The sequence below is a fragment of the Gossypium hirsutum genome, chromosome A11 (assembly GCF_007990345.1).
Source record: "Gossypium hirsutum isolate 1008001.06 chromosome A11, Gossypium_hirsutum_v2.1, whole genome shotgun sequence".
Classification (NCBI taxonomy): Eukaryota; Viridiplantae; Streptophyta; class Magnoliopsida; order Malvales; family Malvaceae; genus Gossypium; species Gossypium hirsutum.
Genome location: NC_053434.1, coordinates 101794173 through 101811478, shown reverse-complemented (window position 1 = coordinate 101811478; position 17306 = coordinate 101794173). Strand labels below are relative to the sequence as shown.

Here is a 17306-nt window from a genome sequence, read left to right as displayed (position 1 = left end):
CCATGATTTCCAAGCTATTCGATATCGATTTTATCCTTCCCCTTTTTATTCGACGATCTCGGTATGACGTTAGCTACGGACATAAACAATTAAATCACATTAATATTACACATTTCAACTTCACATTAAATTTCAAATTTCACACTATATTTTGCTAATTCTTCAATTTAGTCCTCATATTAAGACTAATTTTAACCTTCACAATTAACTTCATATTTTTATACTAATTTCACTCTAGACCACATTTAGCTTCCTCTTTTCCAATTCGACTCCCTAATTTTATTTTTTTACAATTTAGTCCCTATTGTTCAAAATCAACAATTAATTCCACAATTTAGTCCATTTCCATTTCCTAATACTAAAACTATTAAACATTAACAACATTTAAAATCTTAATCAATGCTAAAATTTCAACATGGTTTGGGTAGTACTTAACACCGTGATTACAAAAATATAAAAATTATAAGAAAATGGGCTAAGTTGACTAACCAATTGAAGTTGAAACTTAGAAACCCTTATGGCAGTGTGTTCTTCCTTATTTTCTTCTTTTTTTTTTCTTTTTCTTTCGTTTATTTTCTATTTTATTTGTATGTCTTCTTTCACATTTCTCTACTTTCTACCTAATATAATTTCATTTATTATATATTATATAATACATATACATACTTTTAACTTATTATAATATATATAATAAGTTTACATATAATATATATGCTTCGTTAATACCGTCCACTAAACAAGGTAACTGGGTAATTACTACTTTAATCCCTCTATTAATTTTAATCTTATAATTCAACTTTTACTCTACACGCGATTTAGTCCTTATACTATAATAATTCTTAATTAATACAAATTCACATAACCAAAGTCTAATTAACTACATAGCTAACTTTGTAAATATTTATTAAAAATATTTACGAGTCTGATTTATGGGAATGGAGCCCTTGGAATGCACTTTTTGACACCCCTAACTATAAGGTCATTACAATAGAGTTATGGAGGCACTTATGAAAAAATACGGAGTTCACCACAGTATTGCTACAGCCTATCACCCCCAAACGAACGATCAAGTGGAAATCTCGAACCTAGAAATCAAGACCATTTTAGAGAAAATGGTTAAGCCTATCCGAAAGGATTGGAGTCTTCGGCTAAATGACGCACTTTGGGCTTATTGGATGGCATATAAGGTACCAATTGGTATGACCCCATATCAGCTTGTTTTTGGCAAGGGTTACCACCTTCTAGTACAATTGGAACATAAGGCCTACTGGGCTATACAACAATGTAACATGGAGTTGGAACCTGTGGGAAGAGCAAGGAAATTAGACATCCAAGAATTGGAGGAAATTCGTAATAATGCCTACGATAATGCTCGTATCTATAGGGACAAAACAAAATTGTTTCATGACAAGAAAATATCCCAGAAGCATTTCTCAATAGGACAAAAAGTGTTGCTTTACAACTCCATGCTAAAATTGTTCCTTGGTAAGCTTCGGTCTTGATGGCAAGGACCCTTTATTGTAACCAAATTATTCACAGATGGTGTAGTTGAAATAGAAAGTGAAAAGTCGGGAAAACGGTTCACAGTTAATGGTCAAAGGTTGAAGCCGTTTTTTTGAGAATTTTCAAGCCCATACGGTTGAAAAATTTTAGGTGGAACCTTCATAATACTAATCGGGACATCAAGCTAACGACGTAAAACAAGCGCTTGAAGGGAGGCAACCCAATTTTTATTTATTTATTTATTTTTATTTTCTTTATTTTATTATTTATTATTTATTTTTATTACTTTTTACTTTTTTATTATTACTTTCATGTTAATAAATTTCTCTTCTTATGTATAGGAGAACCGATGACAAAAAAATTAAAATTGGAACGGTATATTGAATGAATGGGCATGCTTTAGCAAAACCCCATATTCTACCCTAATCTAGGTTTTCTATGTACTATAAATACGAGAAAACTAGATTTTTTCTATGTACAATAAATAGGGGATGGAATGACATGGATATTCACTCATTATTTTTTGTAAAAAAACTCCTTCTCCCTAAAGCTCTTAGCATTTTGTTCATTTTATTTTTCAATAAAAATCCGTTCCATTAAACTTATTTCTTTTTTTCCCGAGAAGCATGAGCCACTAAACTCATCTAGCCAAAGGTTATCGAGATTCCTCAAAAAAGGTTTGTGAGGTTTAGAACCCACACTTAGCCTTCTCAACGAGTATTCATCATTTCTCCGCATTACGAGACTGACGCTTCCATCCATGTCCTTCCAAAAGTGATCTTTTCATCTTGTACAAGGAACGACCGCTTTGTATGTTTTGAGAAAGTTACATAGCTGGTTCGTTAACTTACTATGTCAGAAGTTGCAAAGCCCAAGAGATGAAATGGCATGATGTAACACCCTGAACCCGAGACCGTCACCGGAGTCGAACACGAGGTGTTAGCAGACTTTAAACCACTTATAAAAAAAAATTTCCCAGACACTGCCAATCTGCGTACTAGTCACTTTAAAAATCATATCTTGAGTTCAGAAACTCGGAATCCAGTTCTGTAAATTTTCCCTGGAACTACACCCATATGCCCATCTACATATTTTTTCTAGAATTTTTGGTTGGGCCGATTAGTACATTTTATTAGTCAAAGTCTCCCATGTTATAGGGATCAACTACACTGACCTTTTCGCATTACGACTTGGATATCTCCCTGTACAGGGCTTCAATACTGATGCCGTTTGTTTCTATAGAAACTAGACTCAAAGAGGAATCTATAAATATATGGCATGACTCCTAATTATCTCTGGTCAATTTATAATGAATTTCCAAAGTCGAAACAAGGAATCCAGAAACCGTTCTGGCCCTGTCTCACGAGAACCTGAATATCTCTTAACATACTGTCCATATGATCGTTTCGTTACTTTCCTATGAAAATAGATTCATCAAGGTTCGTTTACATAATTTATTCACTATTTAATTCCATTCCTACTATTTTTAGTGATTTTCCAAATCTACATCACTGCTGCTGTCAGCATCTGCCTTTAAGGTAGACTTTACCTATTTCATAGTTTCCATGATTCAACTAGCCCTTTTAGCATAAATAGCACAATTTATGATAGTGATTAACCATTCCCATGGCCAATCCTTGTTAAGCATATCCACACCTCTCAATAACCATATCCATACCAAATGATTATAACATTATACTCAAACATATATACCAAATTATTAACCGTTCCCATGAACTACTGAACTCGAGGATGCAACATCTCAACATATCCTCAAGTATCTGAATTATCCGTTCGGATTGACCATCGGTTTGGGGGTGAAAAGCAGTGCTAAAATGCAGCTTGGTACCCAAAGCTTCTTGCAATTTCTTCCAAAATCGTGAGGTGAATCTCAGATCTCTATCCGACACGATAGAAATAGGTACCCCGTGTAATCTCACAATCTGAGAAACGTACAATTCAGCTAGTTTATCCAATGAAAAATCCATACGCACGGGGATAAAGTGAGCCGACTTAGTCAGTCTATCGACAACAACCCAAATCGTATCTTTCTTACTTGCTGACAATGGCAGTCCGGACACAAAGTCCATTGTGACTCGATCCCATTTCCACTCAGGTATCATGATCGGCTGAAGTAATCCTGAAGGCACTTGATGTTCCGCTTTCACTTGTTGACATATTAAACATCTCGAAACAAAGTCGGAGATGTCTCGTTTCATACCATGCCACCAAAACCAACGTTTCAAATCGTTGTACATTTTCGTACTCCCCGGGTGAATTGACATTCGGCTACAATGGGCTTCGTTCAGAATCATCGAAATGAGTTCCGAATTCCTTGGAACACACAAACAACTTCTGAACCTCAAACAATCATCATCATCAATTTGAAACTCCGATTCCTTGTTCGGAACACACTCAGCCCGTTTTGCAACCAATTCATCATCAACTTTCTGGGCTTCACGAATTTGATGAATCAATAATGGTTTGGCTTTTAATTCAGCTACTAACACATTGTCGGGTAGAACAGACAAGTGCACATTCATCGCTCGTAAAGCAAACAATGATTTTCGGCTTAAGGCGTCCGCAACCACATTAGCCTTTCCCGGGTGGTAATCAATGACAAGCTCGTAATCTTTCAACAACTCAAGCCAACGTCTTTGTCGGAGATTTAAGTCTCTTTGAGTCATCAAATATTTGAGACTTTTGTGATCCAAAAATACATGGCACTTTTCACCAAATAAGTAATGTCGCCATATTTTTAAAGCAAATACGATGGCAGCTAGTTCAAGATCATGGGTCGGATAATTTTTCTCATGTGGCTTTAATTGTCTCGACGCATAGGCCACCACTCGACCTTCTTGCATCAATACGCAACCCAACCCAAGTAGGGATGCGTCACTATAAATGACAAACTCTTTGCCTGATTCGGGTTGCACTAAAATTGGAGCTTCAGTCAAATAAGTTTTCAGTTGATCGAAACTTTTCTGACATTTTTCCGTCCATTCGAACTTAACATCCTTTTGAAGTAGCTTCGTCATTGGGGTGGCTATCATCGAGAAACCTTTGACAAATCGTCGGTAATAACCGGCGAGTCCCCAAAAGCTCCGAACCTCAGTAATATTTCTCGGAGGTTTCCAGTTAAGTATGGCTGAAATTTTGCTCGGGTCAACTCGAATACCCGATGCGGATACCACGTGACCCAAGAAGCTAACCTCTCTTAACCAGAACTCACACTTACTGAACTTAGCATATAACTGCTTATCCCGCAAAATTTGCAACACTAATCTCAGGTGCTCAGCATGTTCGGCCTCATCTCTTGAATAGACCAAGATGTCATCAATGAACACAACTACGAACCGATCCAAATATGGTCTGAAGATCCGATTCATCAAATCCATAAATACCGCAGGGGCATTAGTGAGCCCAAACGGCATCACTAAGAATTCGTAGTGACCATATCTCGTTCTGAAGGCAGTTTTGGGTATGTCCGAATCTCGAATTTGCAACTGATAATAGCCCGATCTCAAATCTATTTTTGAGAACACTGAGGCTCCTTTTAGTTGATCAAAATAATCATCAATACGCGGTAACGGATATTTATTCTTTATCGTCACTTTATTCAGTTGACGATAGTCAATGCACAACCTCATGGTTCCGTCCTTCTTTTTCACGAACAATACTGGTGCACCCCAAGGTGAGAAACTTGGTCGAGCAAAACCTCTATCCGTCAATTCTTGCAACTGAGCTTTCAACTCTTTTAACTCGGTTGGTGCCATACGATACGGAGCTATCGAAATCGGCGTAGTCCCAGGTACAAGCTCAATACCAAACTCTATCTCCCGAACAGGTGGTAAACCCGGTAATTCTTCAGGAAAAACATCCGGGTATTCACAAACTACCGGCACAGATTCGGGTTTCTTTTCTAATTCTTTGTCATCAAGTACATACGCAAGGTATGCTTCGCACCCTTTTCTTACATATTTCTGGGCCAATATTGAGGATATTACAGCTGGCAACCCATCCAAGTCCGTAGACTCAACTCGGATTACTTCGTTATTTGCGCACCTCAAATCAATAGTCTTGCTTTTGCAATTCACAACCGCATCATGCACGGTCAACCAATCCAACCCGAGAATAACATCAAATTCATTAAACGACAAAAGCATCAAGTCCGCCGGAAAACAGGAACCTCGAATTACTAGGGGACATTTCTTACACACTTTGTCGACAAGCACGTAACGACCCAAGGGATTTGACACCAGAATTACGAACTCAGTAGACTCAATAGGTAAAGTCTTACTGGATGTTAAGGTTTCACATATGTAAGAATGAGTAGAACCGGGGTCAATCAAAGCAATTACATTAGTATCAAAGAGAGTAAAAGTACCGGTAATAACATCAGGCGATGAAGCATCCTCGCGGGCACGTATAGCATAAGCTCTAGCAGGCGCACGAGCCTCGGATCTGGTCGTAGCATCTCTAGATCCTCTCTGACGACCACTAGCATTGCCCGTATTTCCAGATGGTCTACCTCAAGCAGTGGTAGCACCCGGTTTCCCACTCTGATTTACATTCTGTTCAGACAACCTCGGGAAATCTTTAATGAAGGGGTCAACTGATCCGCACTTGTAACAGGAGCGGTCAGGGAATCTACAACTCCCCGAATGCCATTTACCGCAATATCGACATTTCGTTCTGTCTCGACGTTCATTCCCAACACTGGCGACCGAAGTGCCTCGTGTACCCTCAGGGGGTCGATCACGATCTCGTCTAAAAAGGCCCGAAGTGCCTCTAGACCGGCCCACATCATCTCGAAATTTTTTCGATGCCTGGTGAAGAGACTTTCCCGAGGATCTTTTACGAAACTCTCCAGTTCCCACATCAACTTTTTGTTTTTCTTTTCTAAGCTCTTCGGCTTTTCAAGCTCGCTCGACAAGTACTACGAACTCTCGTATTTCAAGAATGCCAACGAACATTTTTATATCTTCATTCAGCCCATCCTCGAAGCGTTTACACATGATAGCCTCGGACAAAACACATTCCCGAGCGTATCTACTAAGTCTAACAAATTTTCGCTCGTAACCAGTTACTGACATAGAACCTTGCTTAAGCTCAAGAAATTCCTTCCATTTTTGATCAACAAATCTCTGACTGATATACCTTTTCCGAAACTCAGTTTGGAAAAACTCCCAAGTTATTTGCTCTCGGGACACAACAGAAGTCAGAGTACTCCACCAATAGTAGGCAGAATCGCGTAGCAAGGAGATAGTACACTTTAGGCATTCATCGGGTGTACAAGATAGTTCATCGAGTACCCGGATAGTGTTGTCCAACCAAAATTCAGCTTGCTCGGCATCGTCGCTATCCGTAGCTTTAAATTCAGTAGCCCCATGTTTTCGGATTCTATCAACTGCGGGCTTATTTGACCTTATTTGGTCAGTTTTCGGAGGTATTGTAGGTGCGGGGGTTATATTTGTCGGGAATGGAGGTCGTGGAACAGTCGTATTAGTTCGAATGTATTGGTTGAACCAATCATTCATCACGCTATAGAAAGCTTGTCTAGCTTCATCATTCGGGTTACTAGCATTAAGTTGAGAGTTCGCCGGCGCTATCCCTTGTGCGGGAGCAGGCGCTACACTCTCAAGATCATCGGCTACCGCTCGGTCTGGATCGAGATCCATTACTATAAATAAACACGTTTGCAAATGTCAGAAATCACCACACTATCAAATAATCACATAAAATGGCATGTATAGCTAGACCCAACGCATTACGGTAGTCCTAGAATCGACTAAACCGTAGCTCTGATACCAATCAAATGTAACACCCCGAACCCGAGACCGTCACCGGAGTCGAACACGAGGTGTTAGCAGACTTTAAACCACTTATAAAAAAAATTTCCCAGACACTGCCAATCTGCGTACAAGTCGCTTTAAAAATCATATCTTGAGTTCAGAAACTCAGAATCCAGTTCCGTAAATTTTCCCTGGAACTACACCCATATTCCCATCTACATATTTTTTCTAGAATTTTTGGTTGGGCCGATTAGTACAGTTTATTAGTCAAAGTCTCCCATGTTACAGGGATCAACTACACTGACCTTTGCGCATTACGACTTGGATATCTCCCTGTACAGGGCTTCAATACTGATTTCGTTTGTTTCTATAGAAACTAGACTCAAAGAGGAATCTATAAATATATGGCATGACTCCTAATTATCTCTGGTCAATTTATAATGAATTTCCAAAGTCGAAACAGGGAATCCAGAAACCGTTCTGGCCCTGTCTCACGAGAACCTGAATATCTATTAACATACTGTCCATATAATCGTTTCGTTATGTTCCTATGAAAATAGATTCATCAAGGTTCGTTTACATAATTTATTCACTATTTAATTCCATTCCTACTATTTTTAGTGATTTTCCAAATCTACATCACTGCTGCTGTCAGCATCTGCCTTTAAGGTAGACTTTACCTATTTCATAGTTTCCATGATTCAACTAGCCCTTTTAGCATAAATAGCACAATTTATGATAGTGATTAACCATTCCCATGGCCAATCCTTGTTAAGCATATCCACACCTCTCAATAACCATATCCATACCAAATGATTATAACATTATACTCAAACATATATAAGCCATTTTCGCATGGCTAACCAAAATTATACAAGTCCAAAGGGTCCATAACCCACAACAAACGGGTAGTCCTATACATGCCATATCCAGAGTTCAACTAAAAGAGTACCAAAAGGGCTTTGATAGTGTGGATGACTTCGACTTCGATGATCCCGAATCCGATATCCGACGAACAAAATCTATAAAACAGAGAGCCAAAGCAACGGGGTAAGCATTTTAAAGCTTAGTAAGTTTCAAGTAATGAAATCGGCTTTGACTAAAGTATTACATTCACATAGCTAAATGGATCACTTTATTAATACACATTCTCATACACATACTTACTTCACACTTCATCAACATATACACACAAGGTATTAACCTATCTAAAAGTCGAAAGTTTGTTAGTCGATTGAACGAATACTATTAAAAACGAATCGACCTTTCCGATGCACACGCAAACATACCTTATCGTTTGGGTTTTTCAAGTGTATTAATTGAATGTATTACAGCACAACACGCTCACCTTCGAACCCAAGTTTCTTCGGAATTTAGCCGGATATAACCACAAGCACAAATGCCCTCGGGTCTTAGCCCGGATATATCAACTTGCACAAATGCCTTCGGGTCTTAGCCCGGATATATCAACTCGCACAAATGCCTTCGGGTCTTAGCCCGGATAAAATCACTAGCACAATTGCCTTCGGGTCTTATCCCGGGTATAACAACTCGCACAAATGCCTTCGGGTCTTGGCCCGGATAAAATCACTAGCACAATTGCCTTCGGGACTTAGCCCGGATATCATTCAAATGCTCATGCACACATATATCAACAATCATGACACATCCATATTTCACTTTCGTTACTAAGGCTCAAACATAAAGCATTTATTAAACCTTTCCAATTTCGGCTCAATAGCCACACACAAAGAGCATGATTTCAATTGGCTTTATAACATAGTCTCTATGCACATTCGGCTATCCATCATAGTATGACTAATCATTTCAATATAATTCAAGTAGGGTCATTACTCGAAGACTTACCTCGGATGTTGTCGAACAACTTTAATGGCTATTCAATTACTTTTTCCTTCCCTTTATCGGATTTAGTTCCCTTTTGCTCTTGAGCTTAAAGAATACAAATAGGAGTATTCAATATTTAAACCAAAATGTCATTATATGACCACATATACACATATCCATATACTTAAGCTCAATAATTATAATATAATATCATGTACTCACTTTAAGTATATTGCCGAATATACTTAATCATACATACGCCTAACCAAAATAATTTCTAAAATCTTTATATCATTTATACACTAAGCCGAATACTCTTACCAAGTTCACCTATATTCTTCAACAAATTCTTCATTGATCAAACACATATTCGGCTAAAGAAATGGCAATTTTTAGCAACTTTTGATTTAATACTTAATCAATTATAATACATCTAAATATTCTTTTCATATTATTAACTCAAATGACATACATTATTTAATATAACATTTTCACATTCGGCATTAGTATCAACCATAGTAGCCGATTCTTCCTACTTTGTACCATGCATCTATTTGATCCTTAGTTAGTTCAAACACTCACACACTAAGATTCATCCAATTTTAACAAGAAATAAAATCCTTAATCCTCAAACTACCATGGCCGAATGTTATAACCCAAGCCACATATATTGTTCCTCAAGGCCCTTCAAGGACCGCATTCGGCACCTCCTTAATAACAACCCAAATTTCAACCTTCAAGAAAGAAGAAAAAAAATATATATGCTAAGAGCTTCAAACTACTTGGCCAAATATCAAACCTCCTAACAATCAAAACTTAAGCCATGGAATGATTAGAACTTGAACTAACCACCTTCTTTATACAAAATTTTCCAAGAATTTCAAGGTACTTACCTCTTCTTAATCCTCATCCAAACCGAACATAAAGCAAGAGAACTCTTTCTTCTTCCTTTGATTTTTCGGTCAAGAAGAACAAAGAGGATGAAGCCTTTTTTTTTTCTTCTAGTTTCGGCAAAATGGGGGAGCAAGGATGAAACAACTTTGGTTTCTCCTCCCACTCACCTCATATTTTATTGTTCTTAGCACAACATGTTGTCATAAACTTTTCATAATATGTTTTACCCATCACAATTTGTCTATCCACCTTGTCATGGCCGGCCACTACTATTTAGGGGGGGAAATTGACATGCAAGTCCCCCCTTTTTATTTCATGCACTAATAGATCCTTATGCTTTGACCTATCACATTTCAAAATTTTCTCACATAAGTCCTATTTACTAAAATTCACCTACAATTTAAACAAAATTCAAATATGAAATTTTCACACATGCATGAATACATATAATAAGCATCAAATATGATAGCTAATTATTTTTATGACTCGGTTTAGCGGTCCCGAAACCACTTCCCGACTAGGGTAAATTTTGGGCTATCACACATGACATTCGCCATTGAGAAATGATGATATAGAGTAAGACGGTCCCACAAAAGTGACGGTTGGCTAGAGTCAGGTTCCTTTAAATTGTAAGGCTAAAATCTAAGTGGAGCTGGTGGTCGTAGGCATCCTCTTCCACTATAATTGGCTTATTCTGTTATGAGAAGGATCACCTAAAAGCATAGGATTGAACCTAAGGAGAATCGAGATAACCGGTGGTTGGAATCCCTCAAATCGAAGAATCTCTTTCCTCAATTATGCTTCTTTTTACAATTACAATTTTTAATTTATACAAATTTCAACTCGTCCATATTTTTAATTTTGTTTTTCTTTTTCCAGGTATGTCATTTTTCTTAGGCACGACTGTGCCCAGGATTCCGAGGAATAAGAAATTGTAGCAATCTAGTCCTTGAGGATTTGACCAAACTTCTCTTTTACTATTCTTTTCGTTATTTCATAAGGATAGATTATTTTTAATGCTTTCAACTACACACCAATTAAATATTAAATAAACTATTCAAATAAAGGGATGTAAAATATTAATAAAATAAAGAAAACCTACTTTAAGATTTTCATCATTTTCTCTTCAACTAAATTGCTCATATCTAGTGACCTCCCTTTAACTTAAACCTCTTGCATTTTCATCTTCCGCAAATATTTTTTCCTATTGGTCAAGAATACTTCTTGTATTTGCTTCAAAATCATTATCGTACTTTTTCAAAGAAAATCTTATAAATTTCAACGTGAAATGTGATAAAATATAACGCAAAAGCCAAAACCATATAATATTTAGTCCGTTACTTATAGAGGTGGAATAATTAGAATTAGTTTTATGCAAGTTTACGTCCAACTAGGATATGGCCTTTACATAGTCCTAATTCAAGTTAACTTAGGTAAGGGTTTATAATTAAATTTGAAATTTCATGTTTATATATTGAAAGTTCAAATTGTATCTTGTAAAATTCTCTTTAATGGTGAAAAGCACAGTGCAATCGTAGACATAACAGGTTTTTCTTCGAACTACACAGATTCGGTGTCCTTGTGTGTTGATTAGCAGCAACCTTCTCTCTCTCCACCCCCAAAACAAGCTAGCTTGAAATAGAGCTAGTGGCACTTTAATTCGTTAGAGATTTTTGGTCCCACTTCTTGGTGATCTTTAGACGTACTACAAGCACATTTGCAGAACTGTTTTAAATTTGTCTTGATATTTATGCTACAATCTTTGCTGTACAAAGTCGGGTTGATTTAAATATGAAGGTGCCCGAGGCTGGTGAAAGGTTTTCAAAAACCTTTAATGCTTTCATTTCTTATCATAACTTTGATGTGCTTAAACAAATTTTGCCAGATATGCAAACATTTAGTAATAAGATTTAGGTTCATTCACAGGGCTCTTCTATTGGCAATGACTGATTATAACTAAAGTAAGAATTCAATATTAGAACTCAAAGCAGGCTATATTACTGATATAAACGCAAATTTTCCACTGATGATAGAATTCCTTGGTATTTGCCCCATCCTAATTTGGACAAAAACTTGCCTGATATGAATATATGAAAATTTGTATAGACGTGCCTAGTCTTTAAAATTAAGCATGAAAGCCTAAAGAAGCAGTACTAAATCTTGCAATGATGCCATCACCTGTCTTTCTGCCCGAAGTCTTCTTGCAGAAGTTAGAGTACCCTCTTGAATTTCTTCTGCCTTGATCATCTCCAGCAAAGTCCGGTTTTTCCAACACATATTATACAGGATGGCGGTAGAGTTCTCAATAGCACGTTTGGAACTGCTATTTCTTATGATCCGAAATAAGCCTCGGATTGTACGAAGATCCCCAAGTTCAAAAATGGTATCTTTATGTGTAGATAGAGCTGCAAGAATGCCAATAGCTCATCAACAAGTATACCATCATTGATCTTCTGCACCATTACGTACCTTTACCGCCCCCATTGCTATGAACTTTGCTTTGTTCTCATGTACTGTACAAAAGCTGAGTATTGCTGACGCAGCATCCTTCATTGTCAAAGGATGCCCCATATGCAAAAGTTAAGAGTAGAGGCACAAGAGCCAGGGATATTCCGATGATGAACTTGTCTGATTCAAGTGCGAATAATGATGAGAGAACAGCTGCTGCATTTCTCCTTATTTGACTGGTTCCAGACTTTATGGGATGACAAGAGGATGTTCCGCTACGAGTTTGTAACCAGTTGAAATGTTTAAAGCTGATGACTCCCCTTTTTCAGCCATTGAAGATGTTTCTTCCCCTCCTCCACCAATCTCTTAATAAAATGAAGTGGAATTCTTTGCGCCATATATATACTTACGATTATATCTATACGTGAGCTATCAATTAAAGCGAGTTCTGATTGAGGTAGAGTTCTTATGTCAATCTAAAACTTAAATGGGTCTTTTTTATTTATAAATTATAAAATATTTTTTTTATTTTTCCTTAAAAAATATAGTTTAATGTCCAAATTAAAAATAAAACTTAATAAAATATTTATCCTAAATAATATTTACCTTAATATTAAAATTATTTTTAATATTTTTCATAAAGATAAATATTATTATAATAATTAAATATCATTTAATTATCATAAAAATAAATATTATTTATTTTAATATTTAAATTTATTTATCATTTCATAAAAATTCATAACACAAGAAATCTCATTGATAATATGACTAAATTTCAAGTTAAAAGAACATGAATACCATATATATTTGAAAACTATATGAAAACAAAATAAGAAAAAAAAGAAGATAATTGGTATGATAAACTTAATTTGATAATTTATATTTTTTTATAAAACTTGAGAAAAATATTTTACAAATATTTTGAATTTTTTGCAATTTTTGTTAAGAGTGACCAAATTGTACATATTCAAAATTGTCAAGGAATCACCAGTATTTGCATCAGTTTGCTACTTGATTTTTTAAACTATTTGAATTGTAAAATTTAGCTTGATTTAAACTCAAAAAATTAAATTATTTATTCAAATTGATTCAAAAAAATCAAATAACTTGAGTAACTCAATTAAATTAACTTAAAATTCGAAAAAAACGCTTTTTTTAATCCAATTGAATTTTTAATTGAATTTTTTCACCCTTATTCATAATATAACTTATAAAATCAATTGCAACAAATTCTCAATCCAAAACTTGCGCCGATGGGGACTTTGTTGATGGTGAATTTATAGAACCATCAAAGCTGCAAGAAATGATAAATATAATAATAATTGCTATAAACCTCGGTGTTTCATTTTTTTTTATAAATTAAGCTTCAGTTTAGTATTAATCTAAAAAATAGTTTTAGGTAAGAAACACTTTGTTTAAATTTTCTACTTCCGTTAAAAGTACTTTTTCTCTTAAAAAGAATTTTATTTAACAATGCTTTTATCTCAGTAATGTTTTTTGTCCTAAAAAATTCTTTTAGAAACAATGCTACACTGACCTATGTTCAATTTTCTCAAATCTCAAAAAGAGCATTTAAAAAACACTAAACCCTGTATATGTATAAGAAGGATGGATTTAATGGTCGAGCACGAAATAAGACTGCAACATCATGGGGTGAATGTTTAAATTTCATAAAATCAGGAATGAATCTCAAATCTAGCACACTTGATGACCTTTGAAACTGATCACTTCATCATAAGTTTTATACAAGTAATTTGTTGGTGCAGTACAATCGCATTATACTACTGCAAAATAGCATATAGAAGGAAAATAATAACAAATATAAACAAAGAACAAAGAGAATTGTAAAACATCAGTTTGTAATACATACATGTCCATTTGAAGAATAATAAGCACAATATCATATTGAAGTTAAAACAACAAATAAACACAATCTGAGTTCAAAATAAGCATACTTTCCATAACAATAAAAGTGGGAGAGAGGGAGGAGAAACAGAAGAGTCGATTACCATTGGAAGCTGCCAACAAAGAACCTCCGGTGACCTCACTGCCAACCGACGAGGGGGAAAGGGGCAAAAATAAGGCAGAGAGAGAACAGGGCAAAGGGGAGGAAGGAGGAAGAAAGGGGCCAAAACCGAGTTCAAAAGGGATATTAATTATTGTGATTAATTATCTTTAATTAGTTACCTTCAAAATTGACAGTGATTAAATTATTCCGCTTCTTTTAGAAAACTTAATTCATTAAGTACCGAAATTGAAAAAAAATCAAAAAACTTTTTTTTTTTACCAAATATAGTCCACTCAGCTGTTGCTTTTTAAATATCTCCTACTCTTTTTCAATTATAATAACGATGTTAATTGCAGGTAACTTGAATAGAGATGGGAGAAACAAAGATTCCATTCAAAGCTAAATAAAGCTGTTGAGTACTTGAGAGCCAACAATTTGAGAATGATAGTTTACCACAATGTTCCCTAACCAAGGAGGATTTATTGCGAAAAGAAAATTTCTGAATCTCATCGTTTTCATGTATATTATCATATCATAATAAATTTATTTGTAGGTTGGATTGGGTTGAAGCGAGTTTGAGTCCAAATCATACAAAATTTCTATATTCAATTTCTTTACATCAAACTGATACAATCCAAAACATAGGTTAAAGCGAGACAGCTATAGCAAAACATATTAGCTACCGCGTAGCATTTGCATCCGAAAACACAAATTATTTTAGCATTTAAAGTCTAGTAAAGCAAACGCGCCGTACATATCGGTAATTCATCAAATTCCAAAATATAGGCATGGCAAATACATCATCTTCATGCATTTCGTCAGTTTCTTAAAGATTGTATCTATCATATATGAACATCCATTTTGTTCCCTGGATCCTGAAGTATGATTATAATAACTTCTTTGCCATGACCAGCTCTCTACAGTCTACACGACAGCCGCCTCAAGAATTAGAAACCGAATAAGATGATTTGTAATCCTTATATTTAGTAATAATAAATCACTTCCACTCTCATAGTGCGTGGCTCTGGTGGATTCTGCATCATCACCTTCACTTCTATGACTTCTTCGCTCATCAGACTGCCCACCATCTTTTTCGCTTGTTTGTAAATAATATATAGCTCGTTACATAAGATTATGATACCAAAAAATAATATCAATACCACATGATACAGAGACTGTTGTTTTTAGTTATGGACATGAAAGACACAAAATTGGAGGAGAACTTCCTGAGATATCCATGTACATTCACAATTTTCACTAGAAACGAAAGCTGAAATTTTGAAGAGGAAGACCCGTGTTAAGTGTGTCAACTTTTCACTCGGGATTCTAGATAAGGCTGCTTTTTAAGTCAATTTTGTTTTAAATTATTATAATAGACATTTCATATTGTACTTACCACTTATCTGTGAGGTCTTTTTTTATTTATCACCCAAAAAAAAAAACAGCTCTGGATTAGCAACAAGGCACCCAAATGAAATGCATCCACTTGATGTCAAAGCTAAGGGAAAGGCAATTAAAAAATGTGCCTCGGTTGGAGTAGGAAAGAGATATGAGATAACCTTTGAAGAATTGGAAAATGCCACATTTTCCTTGTGTGTGTGTGTGTTTTTAATGTGCTGGTTTCAGTGACTCGTACCTATAAATAAGCCAGTAAGCCATGAAGAATTTGTATCTCATCTAGAAGGATTTAAGATTAGCTTAAGTCAAAATGAAAGGTCATTGTAGTTTCCTAGCAGTTTTTGCCTTATTGGCGTTGGCTTCCATTTTGGGCACCTCAGCTTATGACCCAAGCCGGATACCTGTGTAGCCATCAATGACCCCAAGACTGGAAGTATGCTCTTTCTCCTTTTTTTTTTTTCTTTTTTGTAATCTTTGAATTAATATCTCAAAGAAAAGTTAAGTTAACGTTTGAACTAATGCTCTCTTTGGCTTGCTATAAGCTTTTAACCAGCACTTTTTTTTTTATTGCAGTATTTGTCAATGGAAAGTTCTGCAAGGACCCAAAGTTTGTTACAGCAGATGATTTCTTCTTCTCAGGGCTTAACATCCCAAGAGACACATCAAGTCCTGTTGGATCAGTTGTGACTCCAGTGAATGTTGACCAAATTCCAGGCCTTAACACTATGGGCATCTCCTTGGTTCGTATCGACTACGCACCCTATGCAGGGCTCAATCCTCCTCACACTCACCCTCGTGCAACCGAGATCTTAGTTGTCTTGGAAGGCACACTCTATGTTGGTTTCGTTACCTCCAACCCCGATAATCGCCTCGTATCCAAAGTCCTTTATCCGGGAGACGTTTTCGTCTTCCCTATAGGCCTCATTCACTTCCAGCAAAATGTGGGAAAGACTAATGCCGTTGCCTTTGCTAGTTTGAGTAGCCAGAATCCTGGGGTGATTACCATACCAAATGCTGTTTTCGGATCGAATCCACCTATCAATCCTGATGTTCTTACTAGAGCTTTCCAGCTTGACAACAATGTGGTGAAGTATCTCCAGTCTCGTTTCGGGTGGAAAAACAATTGAGGGGATAGGCTTTGACTTAGTAGCCATGAACCAGTAGCTTGTTTACAATCACCTCAACATACTAAGCAAGAATAAAGGCATGATTATATCTTAAATTAAGTACAACATCAACTGAATAACATGTATCCTTACTATTGGGGATTGACCCGATTAAGCAACGAACAAGTAAAAACAGCGAATGAAATTAAGAAATTGAACACAAATTTAACATGGAAGAACCCCTCTAAAGAGGATAAAAACCCACGGGTAAAGATAATTTTAATATAATGGCAAAAGAACGAAGAG

At 36.0% G+C, this 17306-nt stretch overlaps 2 protein-coding genes across 2 annotated transcripts; both read left to right on the top strand.

The window, feature by feature from the left end:
• The first annotated feature begins 995 nt into the window (after nucleotides 1-995).
• On the top strand, nucleotides 996-1502 carry LOC107957757 (uncharacterized). The gene has a single exon (XM_016893331.1). The coding sequence runs from the start codon at nucleotides 996-998 to the stop codon at nucleotides 1500-1502; it is 507 nt and encodes a 168-aa protein (XP_016748820.1).
• Nucleotides 1503-14839: 13337 nt separating this feature from the next.
• Nucleotides 14840-17096, top strand: LOC107957766 (germin-like protein subfamily 1 member 20). Its single transcript, XM_016893341.1, has 2 exons — nucleotides 14840-14852; nucleotides 16468-17096. Exons 1-2 carry the CDS (start codon nucleotides 14840-14842, stop codon nucleotides 17019-17021), a joined length of 567 nt encoding a protein of 188 aa, XP_016748830.1. The 3' UTR covers nucleotides 17022-17096.
• Nucleotides 17097-17306: the final 210 nt, after the last annotated feature.